Raw genomic sequence first — 23,024 nt, 5'->3', positions numbered from 1 at the left:
TGTAGATAACAGCAGTGGTTTTTATTTTGAAAAACAATCATTTTTGAGCAGCTTCTTTCACTGCACAATCTCACTGTGCTGTGGATCGTGCTGGGCTGGAACAATGAGAAGTGTAGGACACTGATTGGTCACTGATTGGTCAGCCTCATACACTTCTTTACAACACCCACTTGGTCAAAAGTAAAAACACGCCCAATTGGGCATTAAGAAACTAAATCTAAAATTGCTCATAACTTGCTCAAAAATGATAGTTTTTCAAAATAAAAACCACTGCTGTTATCTACATTCCAGCGCCGATCAGATTATGTAGGAGATAGGGCACTTATAATCTGGTGACAGAGCCTCTTTAAACTTTCTACTCTTCAGAGACCTAAGGATGAAGCAGGAGCTGCGTTAACAGATGTATTTTTGTATTATGTGGCGGGTCAGCTTCGATATCTGGTATCTTGGGTCATCCCCCCCATGACAACTAATGCTGAGTGTCACTTGGCTCGTGTCCTGGGATTGAAAACCTTGTGGCCGATACTGGAGCCACATGACTTTAGGCACCGTTCTTTGTTACTCTTGCAGAGGTTAGCCAGACGTGTATGGCAACAAGTTAAAGGACTAGTGGGAATTGAGGGGGTTGTAGCGGAAATTCCTTTGTGGGATAATCCGAGCTTTTCTCATCTTTTCGGATTATTTGGGAAGAATTATTGGATTTCTAGAGATGTGACTACCCTGTTACAAATGCTTACAGTAGATAAGTCTGTTATGTCGGTGAGTGAGATTCGAGCGGCTTTTCATATACCTCATGGGGATGCGTTATACTGCATGCAACTTCACCATGCTTTGGTTACACAATTTCCACCGAATACCACTATTTTCTCTAGTTATGACCTGGTGGCACTTTTGGGTGTCCAGTCCACGAGAGGATTTATTTCTCAGATTTATTCATATTTATTGACTGCTAAATTGCGACTTGAACCACTAGCGATCAAAGATAAATGGCGGGAACTAATTCCACAACTGTCTGATGAGGATTGGAGGGAGGCTCAGAGGTCCCATTTGTTGGTGTCGACTGCTGCTAATAATAAGCTGGTGCAACTACATATAGTACATCAATGTTATTTAACGCCAATTCGATTACAGCATATGGGTCGGGTGGCATCCTCGCAATGCCATAGATGTAGGGAGGATAGTGCTGATTTTATACACTTAATGTGGGGCTGTCGGTGGATACTCAGCTTTTGGGAGGATGCTGTAGCCTTATTAACGGCAGTATTGGGGAGGGTGGTACCTCGTAGGCCCGAGGTGTGCTTGCTGGGATTGCTTTCGGAGGAGCAGTGGTCGGTACATGAGAGGATCTTTCTCAAGGAATCACTTTTTATGGCAAGGAAGGCGGTGGCTATACGTTGGATGGCGGATAGGAAACCGACGGTGGCGCAATGGCGTAAATTGATTAATGATATTCTTCCTTTTGAAAAAGTGGTATATAAACATCGTGGACGACCGGCTAAATTCAACCTGATATGGGGTGGTTGGTGCTTATCGAATCTCACTCACTGTACGGTCCAATGTTTAACTAATTCATTGACACATGCTGGGATTGGGAGTCGGTGGGTGGTGCACATTCAGATGGCCTTGTCTATCTGGACCTTTGGAGCGGGTGGTGGGTTCCTATTTGTTGGTCATTTGTAATGCATTCCTCTGTAACTTTTTTCTCTGATTGCCTATTTCATGATATATGTTTTATTTAATTTTCCATATGGTTATGTGGTCTGCGTACCATTGACATGCCCAGTATGCATATGTATGCTTGATTGCTATTATTTCTTATTGTACATGGACTGCTAGCTGCATGTTATTATCCTGATGTATATGGTCATTTGACTCTCAGTTTATTTTCAATAAAACAAGTTTAAAAAAAAAAAGATATCCTCTCATGTAAACTAGACAAGGTCTTGACTCTAGTCTTAATAAAGTGCAAATACAAGGGTTAATACAGCTCACCAGTCTTGAAGTGGCATCAGATAATGTCAATGTGCTGCAGCTCCAAAACATATAAACCAAAGCGAGGGTGCAAGGACACGGCTTGAGGATCAGCAAGTAAACATCCAGTGTGAATAGGCCAAAGTCCTCAGTTAACTCCTCAGTTAAAAAATCTGAAGTTTTATTATGCATTCTTAAAATAGATACAACAATCCAGGAATAAAAACTGGCCTGGTCTCTAGTCTAACTTGATCCTGGAGCCATACTAAACTGAGCTGGGGGAATTTTGATGAGACAACAGTTTGTCAGTTGTTGATCTGACATATTACAGTAAATAAAGGCGCATCATTTGGGGGAGGTAAAAATAGTTTAAACTAGAGTAAAAATTCCCAAGTTTCTTTTAAACGCCTTGAGGGAAAACAAATTATGTGATCTACTTTATCCAGTTCAGGACCGGGCTATTTTGCGCCTTCAGGACCAGACACCGTTTAGCCATTTTTAGCACGTGTTAGTTAAATGGCTATAACGTTTTTATTTGTTGGGCTAACGACGTGATTTTTGCGACGTTTTTTCCGTAGACAATGCAGGTTTCTTTTTTTATCGTTTTTATACACACCTTTTTTGCGATTTTAGAATTTTTATTCATAAAGTTTGAAAATAATTGTAAAAAAATAAGCTTTTTTATGTTTCAGCTATTTTTTGGGGGTAATAACATAGTTTTAACCTAAAATAGACCTTTTATTTGTGATCGTCATTGTCTACCGTAAATTTTAATATATTACATGTCTATATTAGGGTAATTGGGTCAGCGCTAGCGTTACAACAATGATTGGCGGGGGGGGGAACATGTTTTTTTGGGGTGGGTATTTTATGTGTATTTATTATTTAATTTTTTTTTGCACTTTACTTTATTATTTTTTTATTACTATGGTCTGTCCGCCAAAGGTCAAAAAAGACCTTTGGGGAACTTTATATATATTTTTTCTTTCTTTTACACCATCTTTTCCACTGTAACTGGAGCTGCACAGCAGCCCCAGTTACAGGGGAAATCAGCCCTCTCATAGTGACGATTGTCACTAATAGGGCTGAGCTGGGTCTTGTAAGACCCAGCAGCAGTCTGTCACTAATGGGACCCGGCGATCATGTGACCTGTCACATGATCACCGGGAGGAATAGAGACAGCGCCGCTGCTGCTGTCTCTATTCCTATACACAGCGTTCATTGAACGCTGTGTAAAAACACATCGGAGAAGACAGAAGCAGTGAAAGCTGCTTCTATCCTCTCCTGAGGGTCCCCGGCAGTCACTGACAGCCGGAGACCCGACATTCAGCTGCCCGATCGCGCGGGCAGCAAGTTAAAACCCGAGCCGTAAAAAGTCTATGGCTCGGGTTTTAAGGACCCTGACCGCAGGCCGTAAATATACAGCCAGCGGTCGGGAACCAGTTAGCCCAGGGTGATTTACAGTAGCATTTATAGAATATACCACACTAATCCAGCATAATCTACAGAGAGTAAGGGTATGTTCACACTGCTTATTTTCGTCCGTTTCCCGGGCCGTAGACAGCTGAAAAATCGGAAGCAGAACGCCTCCAAACATCTGCCCATTGATTTCAATGGGAAAAACGGCGTTCTGTTCCAACGGGTCTTTTTTTTTTACGCGCCCGTTTTTAACGGCCGCGTAAAAAAAACGGCTGTGAAACAGAAGTGCAGGTCACTTATTGGGACGTTTTTGGAGCCGTTTTTCATAGACTCTATTGAAAACAGCTCCAAAAACGGCTGTAAAAAACTCTGAGAAAAACGTGACATGTCTCACTCTTTATGTGGTTACTTTATGTAAGTGGTAAATTTTGGTCGATATGTTCATTGTTTTTCGTGAAAAACCCCAAAAATGTTATTGAAAATGTTGAAATATTTGCATTTTTTTAAATAGATTTTCTCTACTTGTAAGGGCCGGTTCACATCAGCGTTGGCTTTCCGCTGAGGGATTCCGTCGAAGGTTTCCGTCGTGGAACCCCTCAACGGAAAGTCAAACGGAAACCTTAGCTTCCGTTTGCATCACCATTGATATCAATGGTGACGGAAACATTGCTAATGTTTTCCGTTTGTCACCGTTCCAACAGGTTTCCGTTTGACTTTCCGTTGAGGGGTTCCACGATGGAAACCTCAGATGGAACCCCTGAACGGAAAGCCAACGTGGATGTCAGCAGGCCCCAGATATTTATACCACAGAAAATACTTACTAATTAAAAATTTTCATATGTCTACTTTATGTTGGCTTTATTTTTTTTTAAGATCCTTTTATTTTTTAGGATGTTAGAAGGGTTATAAGTTTAGCAGTAATTTTTCACATTTTCAAGAAAATATCCAAAACCTATTTTTTTAGGGAGCAATTCAGTTCTGAAGTGGCTTTGAGAGGTCTATATGTTAGAAAACCCCTAGAAATTACCTAATTTTAAAAACTGCACCCCTCATTTTGCTGTATTTTGGACAGCATTTTGGAAGTCTCTTACCCATTTCAGAGGAATGAAAACAAAATGAAATTTGAAAATTTCATTAATATTATTATTTTTTTGCAGATATTACATTTGAATCCTTTATTTCTGTTATGCAGCTAATGTTAACAGAGAGAGAGAGAGAGAGAGAGAGAGAGAGAGAGAGAGCGAGAGAGAGAGAGAGCGAGAGAGAGAGAGAGAGAGAGAGAAAGAGAGAGAGGGAGAGGGAGAAAAACGCAACTCAATATTTATTACCCTGATTCTATAGTTTTTAGAAATATCCCATATGTGTGCCTAGTGTACTACTTCACTTGTGTATTTTGGGGCCTCCATTTTGTTAGGATGTTTTCTAGGCACCACTGTAGGTCTGCAGAGGCCTTGAGGTGCTAAAATGCACCTCTGGGACCCACACCTATCTCTAGAACGGGGCCACCTAAACCCTGTTCTAGCTTTTTGTGCTCATGCTGCCTCCCGGCCACTTACTCATTACATGGTCGGGAGTTATGGAAACAGCATAAGTCGCTGAGGTACGCTGTTTCCGTAACTCCCATAGTAGTGAATAGTAGTTACGGAAACAGCGTAGCTCACATGCTACGCTGCTGCCGTAACTGACATTCACTACTGGGCTGTGTGTGGTAAAAAATTGACAAATGAAATTCATCCGTTTTTAAAATGGACAGGGAAAAAAACCATATGCAAAACAGGTCAAAATCAGCCGTTAAAAACGTAAACACAACCCAGAACGGAAACGGATGCAAAACTGATGAAAACTGATGTTTTTATCGGCCGACACTTGGATCCTGTCGTGTGAATAGAGCCTTAGTCCCTATTCACACGGCAGGGATAGTCGGCCGTGTGACGGCCGTTTATTTAACAGCCGTCACACGGCCGCAGTAAAAAAAATACACCACTAATAGGGCTATTCAAACATGCCCTTTTTTTGGCCGCACGGTTGCCATAGAAGTCTATGGGACCGTGTAAAACAGCTGTGCTTTCTGCCGGTCGCTCTTTCCTCCTCCTCACAGTGCGAACTGCATGTGAGATTTTTTAGCTGTATGTAGTGCCACAGACCCCATGTAGATTGCAACCCCCTATAGAGAGTGCCACTGTAGCACCCTGTAGGAGCGGAATTCCTCTGGCCGGGGATTCCGCTACTAATGGAGCCCCTGACGTCACTATCCATATACGGACAGTGACATCAGGGGCAATTCCTGAAGTGGAATCCCCGGCTACAGCGTTGCCGATGTTGTGGTCGGGGATTCCGCTCCAGGAAAAGTTCCTGACGTCATTATCCATATATGGACAGTGACATCAGGGGCAACTCCTAAAGCGTAATCCCAGTCACAGAGTTACCAACGCTGTGGCCGGGGATTCCGCTCCAGAAGTCCCTGACGTCACTATCCATATATGGACAGTGACATCAGGGGCAACTCCTGAAGCGGAATCCCCGGCCACAACGTTTCCAACAATCTGGCCGGAGATTCCGTTCCAGGAGAAGCCCCTTACGTCACTATTCATATATGGACAGTGACATCAGCGGCAACTCCTGAAGCGGAATCCCCGGCCAGAGGGATTCCGCTCCTACAGGGAGCTACAGTGGCGCTATCTACAGGGGGTGCCATCTACAGGGGTGCTATGCACAAGGGGGCTGTGTGGCACTACCTACAAGGGGCTGTGTGGCACTACCTACAATGGGGCTGTGTGGCACTACCTACAAGGGTACTGTGTGGCACTACCAAAATCTGCGCGCCAAAAGTTAAATAGCACTCCTTCACTTGTGAGCCCTGCCATGTGTCCAAACAGCAATTTATAACCACATGTAGGGTATTGCCATACTCCGGGGAAATTGCCTTACAAATATTGGAGTGTTTTTTTTATTCCTTGTAAAAATGAAAAATGTTAAACTAAAACGACATCTTTTTGAAAAAAAAATTAGTTTTTAATTTTCACTGCCCAATTCTAATCAATTCAGAAAAAAAAAAACTGTGGGGTTAAAATGCACACTATACCGTTGGGAATTCCTCAAGAGGAGTTTCCCAAATTGAATCACTTCTCAGGGTTTCCACTGTGTTGGTACGTCTGGGGCTTTGCAAACGCGACATGGTGCCCAGAAACCTATCCAACAGAATCTGCGCTGCACATATGGGGTATTGCCGTGCTCGGGAGAAATTGCTTTACAAATGTTGTCATGCTTTTTCTCCTTTATTCCTTGTGAAAATAAAACATTTTGAGCTAAAGCTACATTTTATTGGAAAAAAATATATTTTTCATTTTCACAACCCAATTCGAAAAAACTATGAAACACCTGTGAGGTCAAAATGCTCACTGCACCCCTAAATAAATTCCTTGGAGGGTGTAGCTTTCAAAATGGGGTCTTTTGAGGGGTGTTTCTTATATTTTGGACGCTGGTAGTGGTATAGTGGTATCTACAAAACATCCTGCTTGCTATCAGTGAATGGAAACATTTGTTCTTTACATTCAGAAGCTGAGATCGGACATGAAAATGCGCTTCTCTGTGCACATTGTGATGGTATAGAAAAACCTATAATCAATGATATAAGTGTAATGTATGTACTACTTCAAGGTAGAAGGATTAACGAGTCTATATTTTGGGTATTATTGAAAGGTTATGGAATGTAATAATCTGCAGATGTTCTGCAGAGACTAGAAACTGCGAATTCTTTGTGTTTTGGGAGTATCACCAGAAACTAGGGAGTCTGTTTACAGGATTTTTTGGGTACTGGGCGTACAGCCAAGATAGATATGGGTAGAACACCGGATTAAAAATTAGATGTAAGGAATAAGAACAATGTATGAAGAGATAAGAATAATGAGGAAAGAAACCACAAGAATGTATACGTCTAAATGACTCGTATGTGTCTGCACGTAATTATATGATATTTTTACTATATAAACTCTGTGTCTCTGCAAATAAAGTCAGAAGTATTTTTGCCTTGAGAAACGTCTCAGTGTGTCTTTGCTTCTCCGAGCTCGCACCCCCCCCCCCACCTGATTTGAACCTGCATGGAGATCAAGGCGTAACGTGACCTCATTGCGATCACAACATCTACGTTGCTATTTCCATTTTTAGTACCGTCATATGTACAGAAAAATTCACTGCTGTGGCGGATCCCACACATGACGGACATCAACGATGCCTGATGGACCCCACTGACTTTAATGGGTTACGTCAGGTTTCTGTCATTGGGGGCCGCCATCTTACCAGATAAAAATAGCACTATTTTTCTGCCATTTTTGCCGGAAACTGTAATGGAGGCTCTGCAAGACAGATGTGAACAGTGCACTCGTTACAGTGTATCAGAACTCTGTCATTGGTCTGCATTGGTTTGGTAACAATTGCTATGGGCTGTAATAGAAAACTATAACGCCGCCAATGATACGATAAACTTTTTAAACAACTGCAAGGAGCATTCTCATTTGCACATATATGGCCTCATGTATAAAAATGGGATATGTTTTCTATAGAAACCAGTCAGGTCAATTCTTTCATTTTCCTACCTTATTTAGAAAACTGAAATTTGATCGGTTGATATGAGCGACTGCGCCATCTGTAGTTTACACTAGCGCTATTCAAGTCCGCCTAAATGCTTTCCTATAGAACAGCCAGTAATAATTTATAATCTCTTATGTTTTTTTAAGAAACAATTCAGAAAAAGGAAACCTCATTTTATTCCCTTTCCGAAACTACATTTCCCTGCACACGCCGCGCCGATTCCTGCGCATGCGCATGTAGACGCTGCCGTCCGCCTCACCCCCGGGCCATGATGATAAAGGTTCCATCCCATGGGCAGTGCGCTTTGGTTGTTGTTGTGTGGGTTCTTGGCCGCTGAAGTCTGTGCGGGTACCGGGCACAGACTGAACGGCAATGGAGGGAGGCGATCGCCGGAATGGCTCCGCTGGCGGCTCCGGGTCCTTCCAGCGGGAGCTAGGCCGAGGCTTCGCCTACTACAATAAGCATCTAGCCAGACTGCATCAAAATCTTCGAGACACTAAAAAATTCTTCCGGGACATTAAACACACGTACAGCGGGGGCCCCGGAGGACCGGACTCTGACGTGAATGCCGGAGAGCTTGGTAAGGGCAGGGGGTGGGTGGTAAGATGTGTGCGCCAAGACATGGGTGCCCATATTGTTGCACTGTGGATGGAGGGAAGAATGCGCTGTTCTCACTTAATCATATATTAGTGAACACCCTGTGATTGTTGAGGAACTAGAAGTCCCAGAATGGCGCTGTCCCCTTTCTTCCCTGTAGCAACCTGTGTGAACTTTTAATGCAGCGAGTTTTCTGACACTGGCGGTGACCATAGTGTGGGCATTTGTAGCTGGATGTCGGAGACAGACCTAAAAGGTGCCATCCGCTGCCAATCAGATTCCAGCTCTCATTGCTATGGGCACTTCCAGAGCAGTCCCTTTTTCCTTCAGTCTTGTCTTACGGCGCCGCACAGTTGTACCAGTGGCGACGGTCATAGCAATGAGAGCTGGAATGTGATTGGTTATTAGTGTAGCCTTGCACTAGTCCTTCTAAGCCTCCCTGTGTATGTCTTTGTTGTGGGCGATAAAAACCCAACTGCAAACCATTGCATAGAAATCTGCGCCGTCGTCTGCAGAGACTTGATGTGGGCACTGGAGGTGTCACTATGTGCTGTATGTTTACAAAGCCACATCACTGTGTGCACACATGAGCTGCATATATGTACATGGCTACGGAATCAAATATGGGGGAAGCTGCATTCCGGGCTGCCCACCTTCCTTTGAGAGGAGTATGTCAAGTATGGCTCGGCTCTGGAGGACCCTCGTTGTCCTTTGAAATCTAATGATCTTTCCAACAGAGGCGAGGTGAAAAAAAGAGTAATAACACGACGGCTAGTGCGGGGACTGGTTTAGTCTCACTAGGGGAACGTTTAACATTTTATGTGCTCGGCATTCAGTCCCATAGAGAATGAGTGGAGCAGTAGCGCGTGTGTGAATACCGCTCCATTCAGGGGACTAAGGAGCCCCGTTCTTTTGATCGGTGGTGGGACCCCCAGCGATCTAACACATCACCTATCCTGTCGATAGGTGATAAGTTGTATTGGTGGGATAACCACTTGCCTAAGCACCCATTTTTCGGATTTTAATTTTCACTTTTTACTCCCTACGTACCAAAAGCCGTAACTTTTTTCTTTTTCCGTCGATATAGCCGTGTGAGGGCTTGTTTTTTGCAGGACAAGTTGTAGTTTTCTACAGCGCCATTTATTTTACTGTATAATGTACTGAGAATCTGGGGAAATAATATTTGTGGGATGGTATTTGAGAAGACCGGATTCCTCCATTGTTTTCTGGGTATGGTTTTTACGGCGTTCACTGTGTGGTAAGCACTACATCCTAACTTCATTCTGCGGGTCAATACGATTACGGCGATAGCCAATTTATATAATTTTTTTTGTTTTACTACTTTTAAAAGTTTTGAGTTGCCGTAACTTTTTTTCTTTTTCCGTTAATTGAGCGGTATGAGGGTTAATTTTTTTCCATGGCAGACTAGTTTCTATTGGTACCATTTTGGGGTATGTTAGACTTTTTTTTTTTATGTTTCAATATGTCTTTATTTAACCGTTGAGACATCAGAAAATATATGTGAACAGTTCTACTCGCAGGTAGAAGTAAATAGTTAGTCTCAAATAATTAAATCGTTACTTCCTATGAGTTTTAACATTTTGAGAAAATGGGATTCAAAATAATATGGATAATAAAAGAAAGGTAAATAAAATAATTGTTGTGAAGAACGTATACAGGTCATCATAAAGAAAAAATAAAATGTATACAATAGACAACGTATGAGCTGGCACTAGAAAGGGAGAGGTACGGCATATACAGAATTATTCCAGCACATCCAATCTTTACAGAACCGGTCATGTCTCTGTACGCTACAGGCATAAATATATTCATATTGATAGTTTGTATTGACTTTTTTAATGATGTCTGTGACGGTCGGGACGTTACATGTTTTCCATCTGAACGCTACAGCTGATGTGGCAGATATTAAAATATGACATATTACAATTTGGAATTGTTTGGGAATAACATCAATTCCAAGCCGTAGTAACCCAAGTAGTGCGCTAATGGATTGCCAAAAGGTTAATAATAAAGGACATTCCCAAACTATGTGAAGTATGGATCCCAAATGGTTACAACCTCTCCAACATTGGGGCGATGCATCACTATATATTCTGGAAAGTTTATATGGAGTGAAATACCATCGATAGAATATTTTATAATATAATTCTTGATGATTAGTACAGGAAGAGGATTTAAGAGAGATGGAGAATGCTCTTAAAGAGGCTCTGTCACCAGACTTTGCAACCCCTATCTGCTATTGCAGCAGATCGGCGCTGCAATGTAGATAACGGCAACGTTTTTTGTTTTTTTTTAAAAAACAAGCATTTTTGGCCAAGTTATGACCATTTTTATATTTATGCAAATGAGCCTTTCTTATGTACAACTGGGCGTGTTTAAAGTTATGTACATCTGGGCGTGTATTGTGTGTGTACATCTGGGCGTGTTTACTTGTTTTACTAGCTGGGCGTTGTGAATAGAAGTGTATGATGCTGACGAATCAGCATCATCCACTTCTCCGTTACCACCCAGCTTCTGGCAGTGCACAGACACACAGCATGTCCTCACTCATCCGACGCGATGAAGTTCCTGTGGGAGGAAGTGACGTCACAGCGTGATCTCGCGAGGACACGCTGTGTGTCTGTGCACTGCCAGAAGCTGGGCGTTGTGAAGAGAATGGATGATGCTGATTTGTGGAGCTGTGTTCTGGCCTATATTTAATTGCTTTTGAGTACAATATATTTTTTAAGTTCTCTACTCCTAGGGAAGCTTTTTCTATGTCTACCCATTTCTTATCAGAATTTGGGAGCCACTATTCTTTGAGTTGGTCTAGTATGGCAGCATGGTGATATAACGTCAGATTCGGAACACTAAAACCTCCATCAGATTTATGTTGTGACATCCTTGGTTTTTTGCCCGACCAGATAAGGTTAGACATTTGTTTATGTAGTTGGTTTATTATATGGAGGGGGATAAGAATGGGAATTGTTCGTAATTTATATAGTATAACAGGTAAGGTCATCATTTTATATAACGCAATTCTACCACACCAGGATGGTTCAGATTTACTCATATGATCTAAATCTTTCTGAAGTTGAACAATTAGAGGTTTAAAGTTCTTATCAATCAAGGCCTTGATTGACGAGGTTAGTTCTATACCTAGATATGGGATAGATTGATCGTGCCATTTAAATGGAAAGGAATGGGTTATAATGTCCTTCATTTGCGGTTGTATGTTTAAACCTAGAAGTAATGATTTATTATCATTGACTTTGTAGTAAGATATGGAGTTAAATATCTTGATGGTTTCTGATACAGTTTGGAGGGAAGAGAATGGATTTCTCAGGGCTATTATAATGTCATCGGCAAATAAGCCATTTTTATGAGTAGAATTATTAATTTGTACACCTTTTTTTAATCACGGTTTATTCTATTTTTTTTGTGAGATGAGGTCACCAAAGAACAATGATTCTGGCAATTTTATTTGTTGTTTTTGTAGTTCACTTCATGAGTTAAATAATGTTCAATGGTAGTCGTTTGGACTTTTACGGACGCGGTGATGCCAGTTAGTTTAATGTTCTATGTATTGCTTTGGTTTCTAGGCTTAGATGCTGCAGTCGCTATTGACTGCGGCATTGAAGGGGTTAAATGTGCTGGATCCTGCTCGTTGCACTGAAGTGTCTGCTTTTTAACCCCTTCAGGACGCAGCCCTTTTTACAATTTTCACTTTTGTTTATTTTTCCCCACCTTTCAAAAGCTATAATTTTTTTATTTTTCCCTCTGTCGCCATACGAGGGCTTGTTATTTCCAGGACAAGTTGTAGTTTTTCATGGCACCATTTATTGTACCGCATAATGTACTGGGAAGCTGGGAAAAAATTATTTGTGGGGTGAAATGGGCAAAAAACCGCTTAATACGATTACGGCAATACCAAATTTATGTTTTGTTTTATGTTTTGCCACTTTCAAAAAAAAAATAAAATAAAACCATTTGCTAAATTAAAAAAAACTTTTGTGTCGCTGTATTCTAAGCGCCATAACTTTTTATTTTTCTATCAATTTAGCGATGTGAAGGCTTAATTTTGCGGGGTGAGCTGTAGTTTTCACCGATACCATTTTGTGGTATATGCGACTTTTTGATCATTTTGTATTTCATTTTTTTGAATTGCTACGGTGATCAAAAAACAGCAATTTGCGTGTTTTATATATATATTTTTTACAGCATTCACCGAGCGGGTTAAACAACGCTATATTGTGATAGTTCAGACTTTTACGGAAGCGGCGATACCAGTTATGTTAACTTTTTTTTCTTTTTTTAACATTGATTGATTTAGTGGAAAAATGTGAAAAGGTTTTTTTTTTTTTTGAACTTTTAATACTTTATTGTTTTTGGAGCATAACAAAAATCTTTAACTGTTTTTTGCTTTTTTTATTTGTCCCCCTAGGAGACTTGAAGCGATCGTTGGATCGATTGCATGATATACTGCAATACTAATGTATTGCAGTATATTGTGATTGACACTCTCGTATGAAGCCCTGCCGGAGGCAAAGCTTCAAAGGAGTACAAAGATGGCGGACCTGGGGGCTTTTATTCGGCCCCCAGGCTGTCATATCAAGCATTGTAATTGGCCGATCATGCCGCGGGGGGGGGGGGGGGGCGGCGGCGCGATCGCGTGTTTGAGGGGCACCCCCCCTGATTCTAACACTTTAAATGCCGCGGTCGCACTAGATCGCATTTAAGGTGTTAAACAGGCAGAATCAAAGTGAACTTTGATACCGCTCATTGCGGGGAGGTGTCGGCTGCGTGTAACAGCCGTCACTGGCTGCGTGTAACAGCCGTCACCCGCTTTGTAATGGAGCGAGCTCAGCCCGTTAGCTCGCTCCATACTTCCCCCTAACCCTCATTACGTACAGTTACGTGATTTTGCGTGAAGGGTTTAAGCCCATGAGCCCGCTCCATAATCCCACCCCCGATGCATCTGGTATCGCAGCTTTCCCCCGTTCAGATGAAGGGGGCCGAGATGCAATAAAGAGTAGTGTTCATTGTTGCTGACCCTTGTTTCTAATCTTGGAGGACCCCTTTAATAAAAATGCAGTTTCCCTTAAAGGGGTTTCCCACTTTCTGAAAACTGATGACCTATCCACCAGATAGTTCATCAGTATATGATCGGTGCATGTCAGTCATCTGGACCCCTGCACCGATCCGTGACTCCGGCTGCCTCCATGCATCGGATGTTTGCAATGGGATGCAGTAGTTGGAGCTGGAAGCAGGTGGCTCCGTACACTGCATAGCGGCCGTTCGGCAGAACTGCGGCTCTGCTCCTATTCACTTGAATAGGAGCAGAGCTGCAATACTGCAGCTCGGCCGCTATTCTTTTATTTTTTTATTTTTATTTTTTTTTAACTCATTTTATTGAAAATACACAGTGCACAAGGTATGACAAACATAACATTTTGGGTGACATGCAAGAAACCCATTATTCCAATGTAACATAACCATACAAACAACATCGATCTCCGTTACACAATGAGAATAAGAAGTGATACATCCTTTTCCGGTATGTTACTGAGTATAACCATTACATTTATAGGAACAAAAGCAATGCAAATATATACAACCCTGTTATAAATCCTTGTACAATCCAGGACTGATCTCGTCCAACCCCCTATCTAACCTCCCCCCCCCCCCCCAGTTGGGGCCCGCTACCCCGTCCCTGCTTCCTCAATTAAACCCCAAGACTGTTTAGGGAGGACCTGAGGTCACCAACATTAAATGATGCAAGAGGCGATGAGCACCAACTACCCCACACTTCCAGAAATTTATAAGGACATCCCCGATGTTTGTATACTAGATTAGCGTAAGGTATTACTGAGTTGAGCAGTGATTTCCATTGTGGAACCGTTGGGTGAAGATCTCCCCTCCAACGAAGTGCAATAGCCTTCCTGGCCATGAACAGGGTCTCCCGTAAAAATATGCCTTCATAGTGTGACCATGCATTTGGTGGGATCAGGCCCAACAAACATAGCCCAGGCTCACAGGGGACTCGTTTACCTGTTACTGATGAGAGAAAGTCTGTGACCTCTCCAGAATTTAGATATTACCGGGCAGTGCCACACCATATGGTCAAAGTCTGCCCGATCATGCTGGCATCTTTTACAACTAGCCGAGGAAGATCTGCCCATATGCAATAGCCTGGAAGGAGTTATATAACATCTATGGATAATATATAGCTGCGTCATTTTATTATTAGCCGCTGGTGAAACCGCAAGGTGTGAAGACATTGCATCAAGCCAATCCCCCTCAGTCAGGTTCGGAATCAGCCCCTTCCATCTGAGTTCCACCGAGCTCGGCCGCTATTCTTAGACCGGAGTCATCTGCTTCCGGCAACATTGTCCGGCAGCCAGAGGGCCGGATCGGTGCGGTGGTTCGTGTGTCGGACACGTACCGATCGCATACTGGTGACCCATCTGGTTGATAGGTTGTCCTTTTTCAGAAAGCGGAAAACCCCTTTAACTATGTGCATACATTGAATATGTGGGGACTACAGCTTACTAGAACAACAATGTCTATAAATACACTTGGTAATTATGATGTACATGTAAGTATTATAAAGAGAAAATCAATCTTTTCAGGCCGATATATAAAACGCTGCAGGCTGCCAACAGATTGGAGTCAAAGATAAATCATCCATTCTGCAGGCAAGACTTTAATGAGGTTAGACTATCATCATATGGGAAAAGCCTAGGTAAAAGCTCCCATTGTGCATGTACAGCATTAATATAGCACTACATGGGCCTTTTGATTCTTTCATCTTGTGATTTAGAAGCACGTGACTTTAGCTGGGGTCCTGGGAGATTTTCTTGGGCATATTTCTATGACCTAAAGATCATTGCTATGTTAGGAGTTCTGTCCTACTTCAGAATTAAGATTCATTTTAAAGGGATTGTCTGGGCATGGGGCGGGTTTTCATACCTATCCACACTGCAGTCTGTCCCTATTCAAGTGAAGAGGAGCAGAGCTGCAGTACTGCCACTATACAGTTTACGGAGCCTTCTCCTTCTGGCACCGACCACTGCATAACTACCAGTGCCGTAGGCAGCTGGAACAGCTTCTGGCACCGACCACTGCATAACTACCAGTGCCGTAGGCAGCTGGAACAGCTTCTGGCACCGACCACTGCATAACTACCAGTGCCGTAGGCAGCCGGAACAGCTTCTGGCACTGACCACTGCATAACTACCAGTGCCGTAGGCAGCCGGAACAGCTTCTGGCACCGACCACTGCATAACTACCAGTGCCGTAGGCAGCCGGAACAGCTGATCGGTTGCAGGGTTTGGGTGTCGGACCCCTACGGATCGTATACTGATGAGTTATCATCATGTGGATAGTCCTTTTCTGTGGCTAATGAGATTTAACTTTTACATTTCCTATTAAAGGGGTTGTCCGGGTTATTAGAATTAATGGCCTTCGGATAGGCTATCAATATTAGATCGGAGGGAGGCAGACTATCGGCACCCCTGCCAATCAATTATTTGAAGGGGCCACGGCGCTGGATCGGTAATGGACCACTTGAATTTTAGGTTCTATGGTATCGTGGTATTCAGTATTAGAGATCACCAAGTAACAATACTCACCCGTTGGTCTCTGTTGACTTGTCTTGTAGTGATGATGGGCCCTTAATCCACGTGATTGCTGCAGCCATTTACTGGCCTTAGCGGTCTCGTGCTGCACTTGCTAGCCTAACTTCTGAGGCCAGCGATTGCCTGCAGTGGTCACGTGCATGATTGATACGTCATCACTCATTTAACAGACCGAGGAGGACTACCAGAGCAGCGGTGCTGGAGTAAACAGGTTAGTATTGTTTTTTTGTTTTTGTTTTCTTTGTCAATCCACTTTCCTGGTCTTTGTACGTTTTTTCCTGAAGTCCAGAACAGCGCTTTTAAAGGGAAATTAGGGCCCTTTTACACAGGGCAATTATCGGGATAGCAAATGTTGACAGAACGCTCGTTCCCAATCATGGCCCTGTGTAAACATGACAACGATTCGCTTTTTGTATAGTTTCTGCAGCAAAAAAATAATATCGTTGTTAGCAGCGCATCTCCCTGTGTAAACACGGAGACGTGCTGCCGACATGATGGAGATGCATGGGGACGAGCGATCGTAGTAACAAGCGCTTGTTCCTATACATGACTGATCAAAGCCCCTTGTGAAAGGAGCAATCGAGCGCCAGTCAATGAGCGGTCTTGTTGGTTGGTGCTCGTTACTGGCATAATGGGCTGGTGTAAAAGGACCCTTAGGCTGGGTTCTCACGGGTCAGATATGCTGCGTAAAAACCACGCAGCGTATCAAACCTGGAACCCGCAGCACATTCTGTCAGAAACTTTACCACATTGAAAGCGGCGTAGAAATGATAAAAAAAAAAAAAAGCCCATACTTAGCCCGGCTGTTGTCATGGTGACTCATCCCACCGTGGCTGTCCAGTCCATGCTCCCTGGATGATGCTGCGGCCCATGTAACTGCTGCTGCAGTCGCATGGCATGATACGTCATCCCAGGAGGCCAGACTAAAGGAAGTAGCAGGGAGTTCTGGGTGAGTTTTTTTTTTTTTTTTTTCTTTTTTTCTTTTCTTCTCCTGAGTTGCGATTTGTGCGGCAGAATCGGTTTTATGTTGCTTGTTTTGCATCCCCATTGAATTCAATTGGGGAAACCAGTAACAGAAAAAGCAATGAGAACGCATCATAACTTGACATGCTGTACCACGCTGCAGAAATAAGTTCCGCACCACAGGTCAATTTATGAACGTTTCCACTGCGTTTTTTTTTTCCCGCACTGCACAGAACTCCATATTAGAAACCCGTCCTAAGGCCCCATTCACACGAACGTGTTTTTGCGGCCGCAATTCCCCCGAAAATCCACGGGAGAATTGCGGCCCCATTCATTTCTATGGGGCCATGCACACGACCGTAGTTTTTGCGGTCTTTGCACGGCCTGGGAGCCCGGACTGCAGAAAGAACGGGCATGTCTTATTACAGCCGTGTTCTGCGGTCCGGGCTCATTGAAAACAATGGCGGCGGCCATGTGCATGTCCCGCGATTTGCGGGCGGCCTGCGGCTGACAGTCCGCAGCCGGCCGACCCGAAAATCACGGCCGTGCACACGGCTACGGTCGTGTGCATGAGGCCTTAGTTGTTTTTCAGTATTCTTGCATGTAAAGACCCAAACACCTGGTTTTATGGGCTGGATAAATCCTGGAAACGAAGAATTTTTCTAACCACACTCATCCTTTTAGGTTGTTTTCTACTGATGTTTATGAAAGGTCTAACTGGTTCCTAAAGTCCATGCTGTGACCCATTATGTCAAGATCACACATGCATTTATTTTTCTTTGATTGGTAATGAGCAAAAAAAAGACAACGCTGGTCCAATAATTGAACTAATCAGGGCCATTGACCTAATTATTAGGAATAATTCTCATTAATGGTTAGACATAATTCCATCTAATTCAGCCGACTATCCTGCAGTATTTATTAAAGGTAGTCAAAAATTCCTTCCCGACTCCAAATCTGGCAATCACAATAAATTCCTGGATCAAGGCTGACGTATGCCATCACTTACTGATCGGTGGGACTCTGACCCTCCCTGATCCTCAGAATAAAGGGGACTGCAGCACAGCTCTACACTTGAATAGAGTTCCCTGCAAAGCATATGACCGTGAGAAATGCTGTGCAGGCAAAAGAAAAAGCCAAAGCAACGTCTGGGTCAGTTGGATCCCCTCGGTCGCCCCCCCCCCCCCCCCCATCAGAATGTTATGGCATGTCCTAGCGATATGCCATAACATTCTAGGATGAGAATACCCCTTTAATTATTTTCGTTACATTTATGACCACCAAAGGGGCCTGGTTTACGTTATATTTGTCAGTTGATGGTTATACATTATTTTTTTTGAGTATCTGCTGTTGAGTCGATTGAAGTATTTATGATGAACATATTTCCACCCTCCATCAGATAAGGTAGCAGAAAATCTCTCATGGTTGCTATGACAGTCTAATGATTTCTTTGGTCTGTTTATAGATAACTTGATATTATGATGCCTGTTCCTTGCAGAGAAAAATGATGCATAATCTTGCCCCCTCCGTTCTCTCATGAGAAAAAGATATGCTGACGCACGCCAACCAGACGTATGCCAAAAGGACACATTTCGGTATTTATCTGGTCCATAGAAAACTATTGATACGTTTGGTATACATTTTGGAACAATGTTCCGGCAATTACACTGTGTTCACCTCAAACATGGTGTGAACTTTGCCCCCGTTTACAATGTGTTTTTGTATAGTTAAAGAGACTCTGTCACCACATTGTAAGTGCCCTGTCTCCTACATAAGGAGATTGGCGCTGTAATGTAGGTGACAGGAATGCTTTTTATTTAAAAAAACAATCTTTTTTCACAACGTTAGGAGCGATTTTGGTTTATGCTAATGAGCTTTCTTAATGCCCAAGTGGGCGTATTTTTACTTTCGACCAAGTGGGCGTTGTACAGAGGAGTGTATGACGCTGACCAATCGGCATCATGCACTCCTCTCCATTAATTTACACGGCACTAGCGATATAGATATATCACTATGTGCAGCCTCATACACAAGCCCTAACATTACTACAGTGTCCTGATAATGAATACACATGAACCATGCAGCCTGGACGTCATGTGTACTCAGAATCCTGACACTTCTGACTCTTTTTTGTGAGATTCTGGCAAGTGAAACCAAATCTTGTTTAGCTCCGTAATCTCGCGAGATTTGGTTTCACTTGCCGGAATCTCACAGAAAAGATTCAGAAGTGTCAGGATTCTGAGTACACATGACGTCCAGGCTGGATTTCATGTGTATTCATTATCAGGACACTGTAGTAATGTTAGGGTTTGTGTATGAGGCTGCACATAGTGATATAACTATATCGCTAGTGCAGTGTAAATGAATGGAGAAGAGTGCATGATGCTGATTGGTCAGCGTCATACACTCCTCTGTACAACGCCCACTTGGTCGAAAGTAAAAATACGCCCACTTGGGCATTAAGCAACTCATTAGCATAAACCAAAATCGCTCCTAACGTTGTGAAAATAAATCGTTTTTTTAAATAAAAAGCATTACTGTCACCTACATTACAGCGCCCATGTCCTTATGTAGGAGACAGGGCACTTATAATGTGGTGACAGGGCCTCTTTAACAAAGGTTTGGTTTTCTTTTTCAAGATTAGCAAAAAAAAAAAAACACCTTTTAAAGGAACAGTGTCATCACAAATTATTTTTTTATATGTTAAAGATGTTAGTGCTTTATTAAAAACGTTTATATTCATTTGTGTGTTTGTGTTTTACTTTTTCTTATTTTTACACTTTTTCTTCCCTATGGGGGCTGCCATTTTTTGTTCCATTTCTGTGTGTGTCGATTAACGACACATACAGACATGGAATACGGCAGCCACAGTCCCATAGGGACTGCGAACGGCTCCCGTCCCATTGACTGCAGTGTACGGCGTCTGTGTGGGAACTGCGCATGCGCTGCTCCCACACAGTCCTATTCGAAATTGGCGCCGTCCGGCGCCATTTTCCTGTGGACCGGAAGTCGCGGCCGGACAGTAATATTACTACTTCCGGTCGCGGCTTCCGGATTTGTGCACTTGCACTAGCGGCAGCAAACGGAGCGGACGGGCCGGAGGGAGCCGCGGCGGCAGGAGCAGGTAAGAGATTTCAATGTATGTTCGTGTTTGTGTGTGTTTACTACTGTATGTAAACCTACTACACTGTGGGTTAGCTCAAAAAATGGCGACACACAGTGTAGGAGGTTACATCGTTCAAACCCCTCGTTTATCCCGGCACTAGCCAGGATAAAGGAGGGGGGGATGCTGAGAGCTCACTAGAGCGAGGGCTTTTAACTCAATGTTGCAATGCTGCAATTTTGGGAACAGCTCCATCTAGTGACCAAAAATGGGTAGTATTATAAATTAGAAATAATTTATAATATTACATGGACTCGTGCAAAAAAATAAAAAAAATTTGAACAATGTTTAATCACCCACACACTAAATGTTTAATTTTTAAAAAAAAAACATGTTTTTCTGGCAACACATTCCCTTTAAAACCAGATGCCTAACCCGTTACCATTGACTTCCATTTTTATTGTCCTTTTATGTTTCAAAAACTTTTATTGAAGGTTTTCAAGAAAAGGTAAACTGTACATCAAACAATGTAAGTAGCAGTCGGGGGCAATCCCCATAAACCGAATCATGACAGACAAATATATTCCAAATATTGCTTTATTTTTATTTGAAATAAAATGGCTCTCTAGATCCTGTTCTTAAACCGGACAGAAAAGAGGAGTCTGCATGATTTCTATCCGGTTTGAATGGTAAATTTGCACACAAAAAAGTACCTTTCAACAAGATGCAAAAATGTGGCGTGCTTGGCCTCAGTTGTGCTGAAATACTGTTGCTTACATTTTGATGGGCCAACTGCATATAGACTTTACGTCCTTTAAGTTCACACATAGCGAAAATACTGCAAATTTTCCGCGTTGTATTTCATTGTTAAATCTGCAGCGTAATCCAGTAGCAGCGAAGTGGATGAGATTTGAACAAATGGACCAGTGGTGCAGTTTTTCAATTGTATTTGCATGATCGCGGCTTTTTTGTTGCGGGTTTTCCCCATTAAATTCAATGCGGAGGCAAAACTCGCAACAAATAGCAGATGTGGCGATTTTTGCGGCGGAAAAGCTGCGATGCCGCCGCAAAAATTGTAACTCGGAAAAAAAAAAAAACATCTTATACTTCCACAGAATTATATGCTTTTTCGTCCAGGCTGGCCTCCAGGGATGAGGTTTCATCCCATGTGACTGCTTCAGCCAATCACGGGCTGCAGTGGTCACATGGGATGAAACGTCATCCCAGGACATCAGAGGGACGCGTCGCCATGGTAAGTATAGCAGTTTTGCGTTTTTAGTTTTTTTTTTATTGCAAGATTTTCACAGCGGACGTGCCGGGCGAAAAACTGCACCATAATTTGGTGCATTTTTTCGAACGGAATTCCCTGCGGGCAACCGGGTGGATATGCTGTGTACCTTTGTGCAGCGTATCTGCCCTGTGTGAACCTACCCTTATAATATACCATACGTTTTTCTTAAGTATATAGGTAAAGGTGGATGGAAGAAAACGTCGCTCTCTAACTTGCATGTTTTATGCGGCCATAGAAATGGACGCTTGGCAGCAACACATCTCGTGTAAACAAGGGATGTGCTGCCGACAAGAAGTGAATATATGAAGACGTATGATCGTAGTAACGATTGTGTATCTCACATACATTCTGATCATTGCTCCGTTTAAATGGAGTAAACTAACGCAGATCAACATTCTATATTGTAAAGGCCCGTAATTGTTGACTGCGAAGATCTGGTTCCCACGGGTTAAAAAAAAACTACCCAGCGTATGAGACCTAGACCCAGTCACTATGACAACACCCAGGTGGTAAGTATAAGCTTTTTTTTTTTGTGATTTTCTGAGCTGTGACTTTTGCGGTGGAATTACAGCGATTCTGCTGCAAAAGTCGCAACACTTGGCTATTTGTTGCAGGTTTTACTTCCCCATTGAATTGAATAGGGAAAACTTACAAGAGAAAAGCATGCTGACACATTATTTTTGGTAATTTCTGCCGCATCTGCGACAGAGGCCCCTAATGGAGCCTCCAACACAGATGTGAACAGCCCCTTAGAGATATAGCTTGCAGGGGGGAAAACTATTAAAAAAATGCAGAAAACAAGTCCTATAATGGACAGAAATAGTTATTCCTCATGTACAAACGTGACCGCTTATTCTTCAGACTCCTGAAAAGTTGGCTATGCTTTAGGCAATGAATGATAATTTGATATGAGACAGGTTGAACTTAATGGGTGGGCCTTTTTTAACCAAAGTGAGGGCATGTTCACACGCACTGTTTTCAGACTTAATTCGGGCGTTTTACGCATCGAATTACGCCTGAAAAAACTGCTTCATTACGCCTACAAACATCTGCCCATTGCTTTCAATGGGTTTACAATGTTCTGTTCCCACGAGGTGTAATTTTACACAGCGCTGTCAAAAGACGGCGCGTAAAAACGCCCGCGTCAAAGTGCATGTTACTTCTTGGGACGTTTTTGGAGCCGGTTTTCATTAACTCCATTGAAAAACCGCTCCAATAACGGCCGTAAAATACGCCGCGAAAAACGTGAGTTGTTAAAAAAACTTCTGAAAATCAGGAGCTGTTCTCAGACGAAAACTGCTCCGTAATTTCAGACGTATTTTGCTACTGTGTGTGAACATACCCCTAACTGTTGCTGAAATTGACAATTAATTTTATAAGAATTTTATTGACTTAGAATTAATTTCTGTTTATATCTGCATTTTAATTTCATGAGATTTCTAGACTGCTTGAA

At 42.7% G+C, this 23,024-nt stretch overlaps 1 protein-coding gene across 1 annotated transcript in view; it reads left to right on the top strand.

Annotated features, from left to right (window-relative positions):
* Positions 1-8,196: 8,196 nt before the first annotated feature.
* The window catches only part of DSTYK (dual serine/threonine and tyrosine protein kinase), a 98,860-nt gene continuing 84,032 nt past the window's right edge, over positions 8,197-23,024 (top strand). The window contains exon 1 of the mRNA XM_075853781.1: positions 8,197-8,557. Within this exon, the coding sequence (XP_075709896.1) occupies positions 8,350-8,557 (208 nt within the window). The 5' untranslated portion in view covers positions 8,197-8,349. The remainder of the gene's footprint in view (positions 8,558-23,024) is intronic.

Source organism: Rhinoderma darwinii, chromosome 2 (assembly GCF_050947455.1).
Source record: "Rhinoderma darwinii isolate aRhiDar2 chromosome 2, aRhiDar2.hap1, whole genome shotgun sequence".
Taxonomy (NCBI): Eukaryota; Metazoa; Chordata; class Amphibia; order Anura; family Rhinodermatidae; genus Rhinoderma; species Rhinoderma darwinii.
This window is presented reverse-complemented; position numbering and strand designations above follow the sequence as displayed.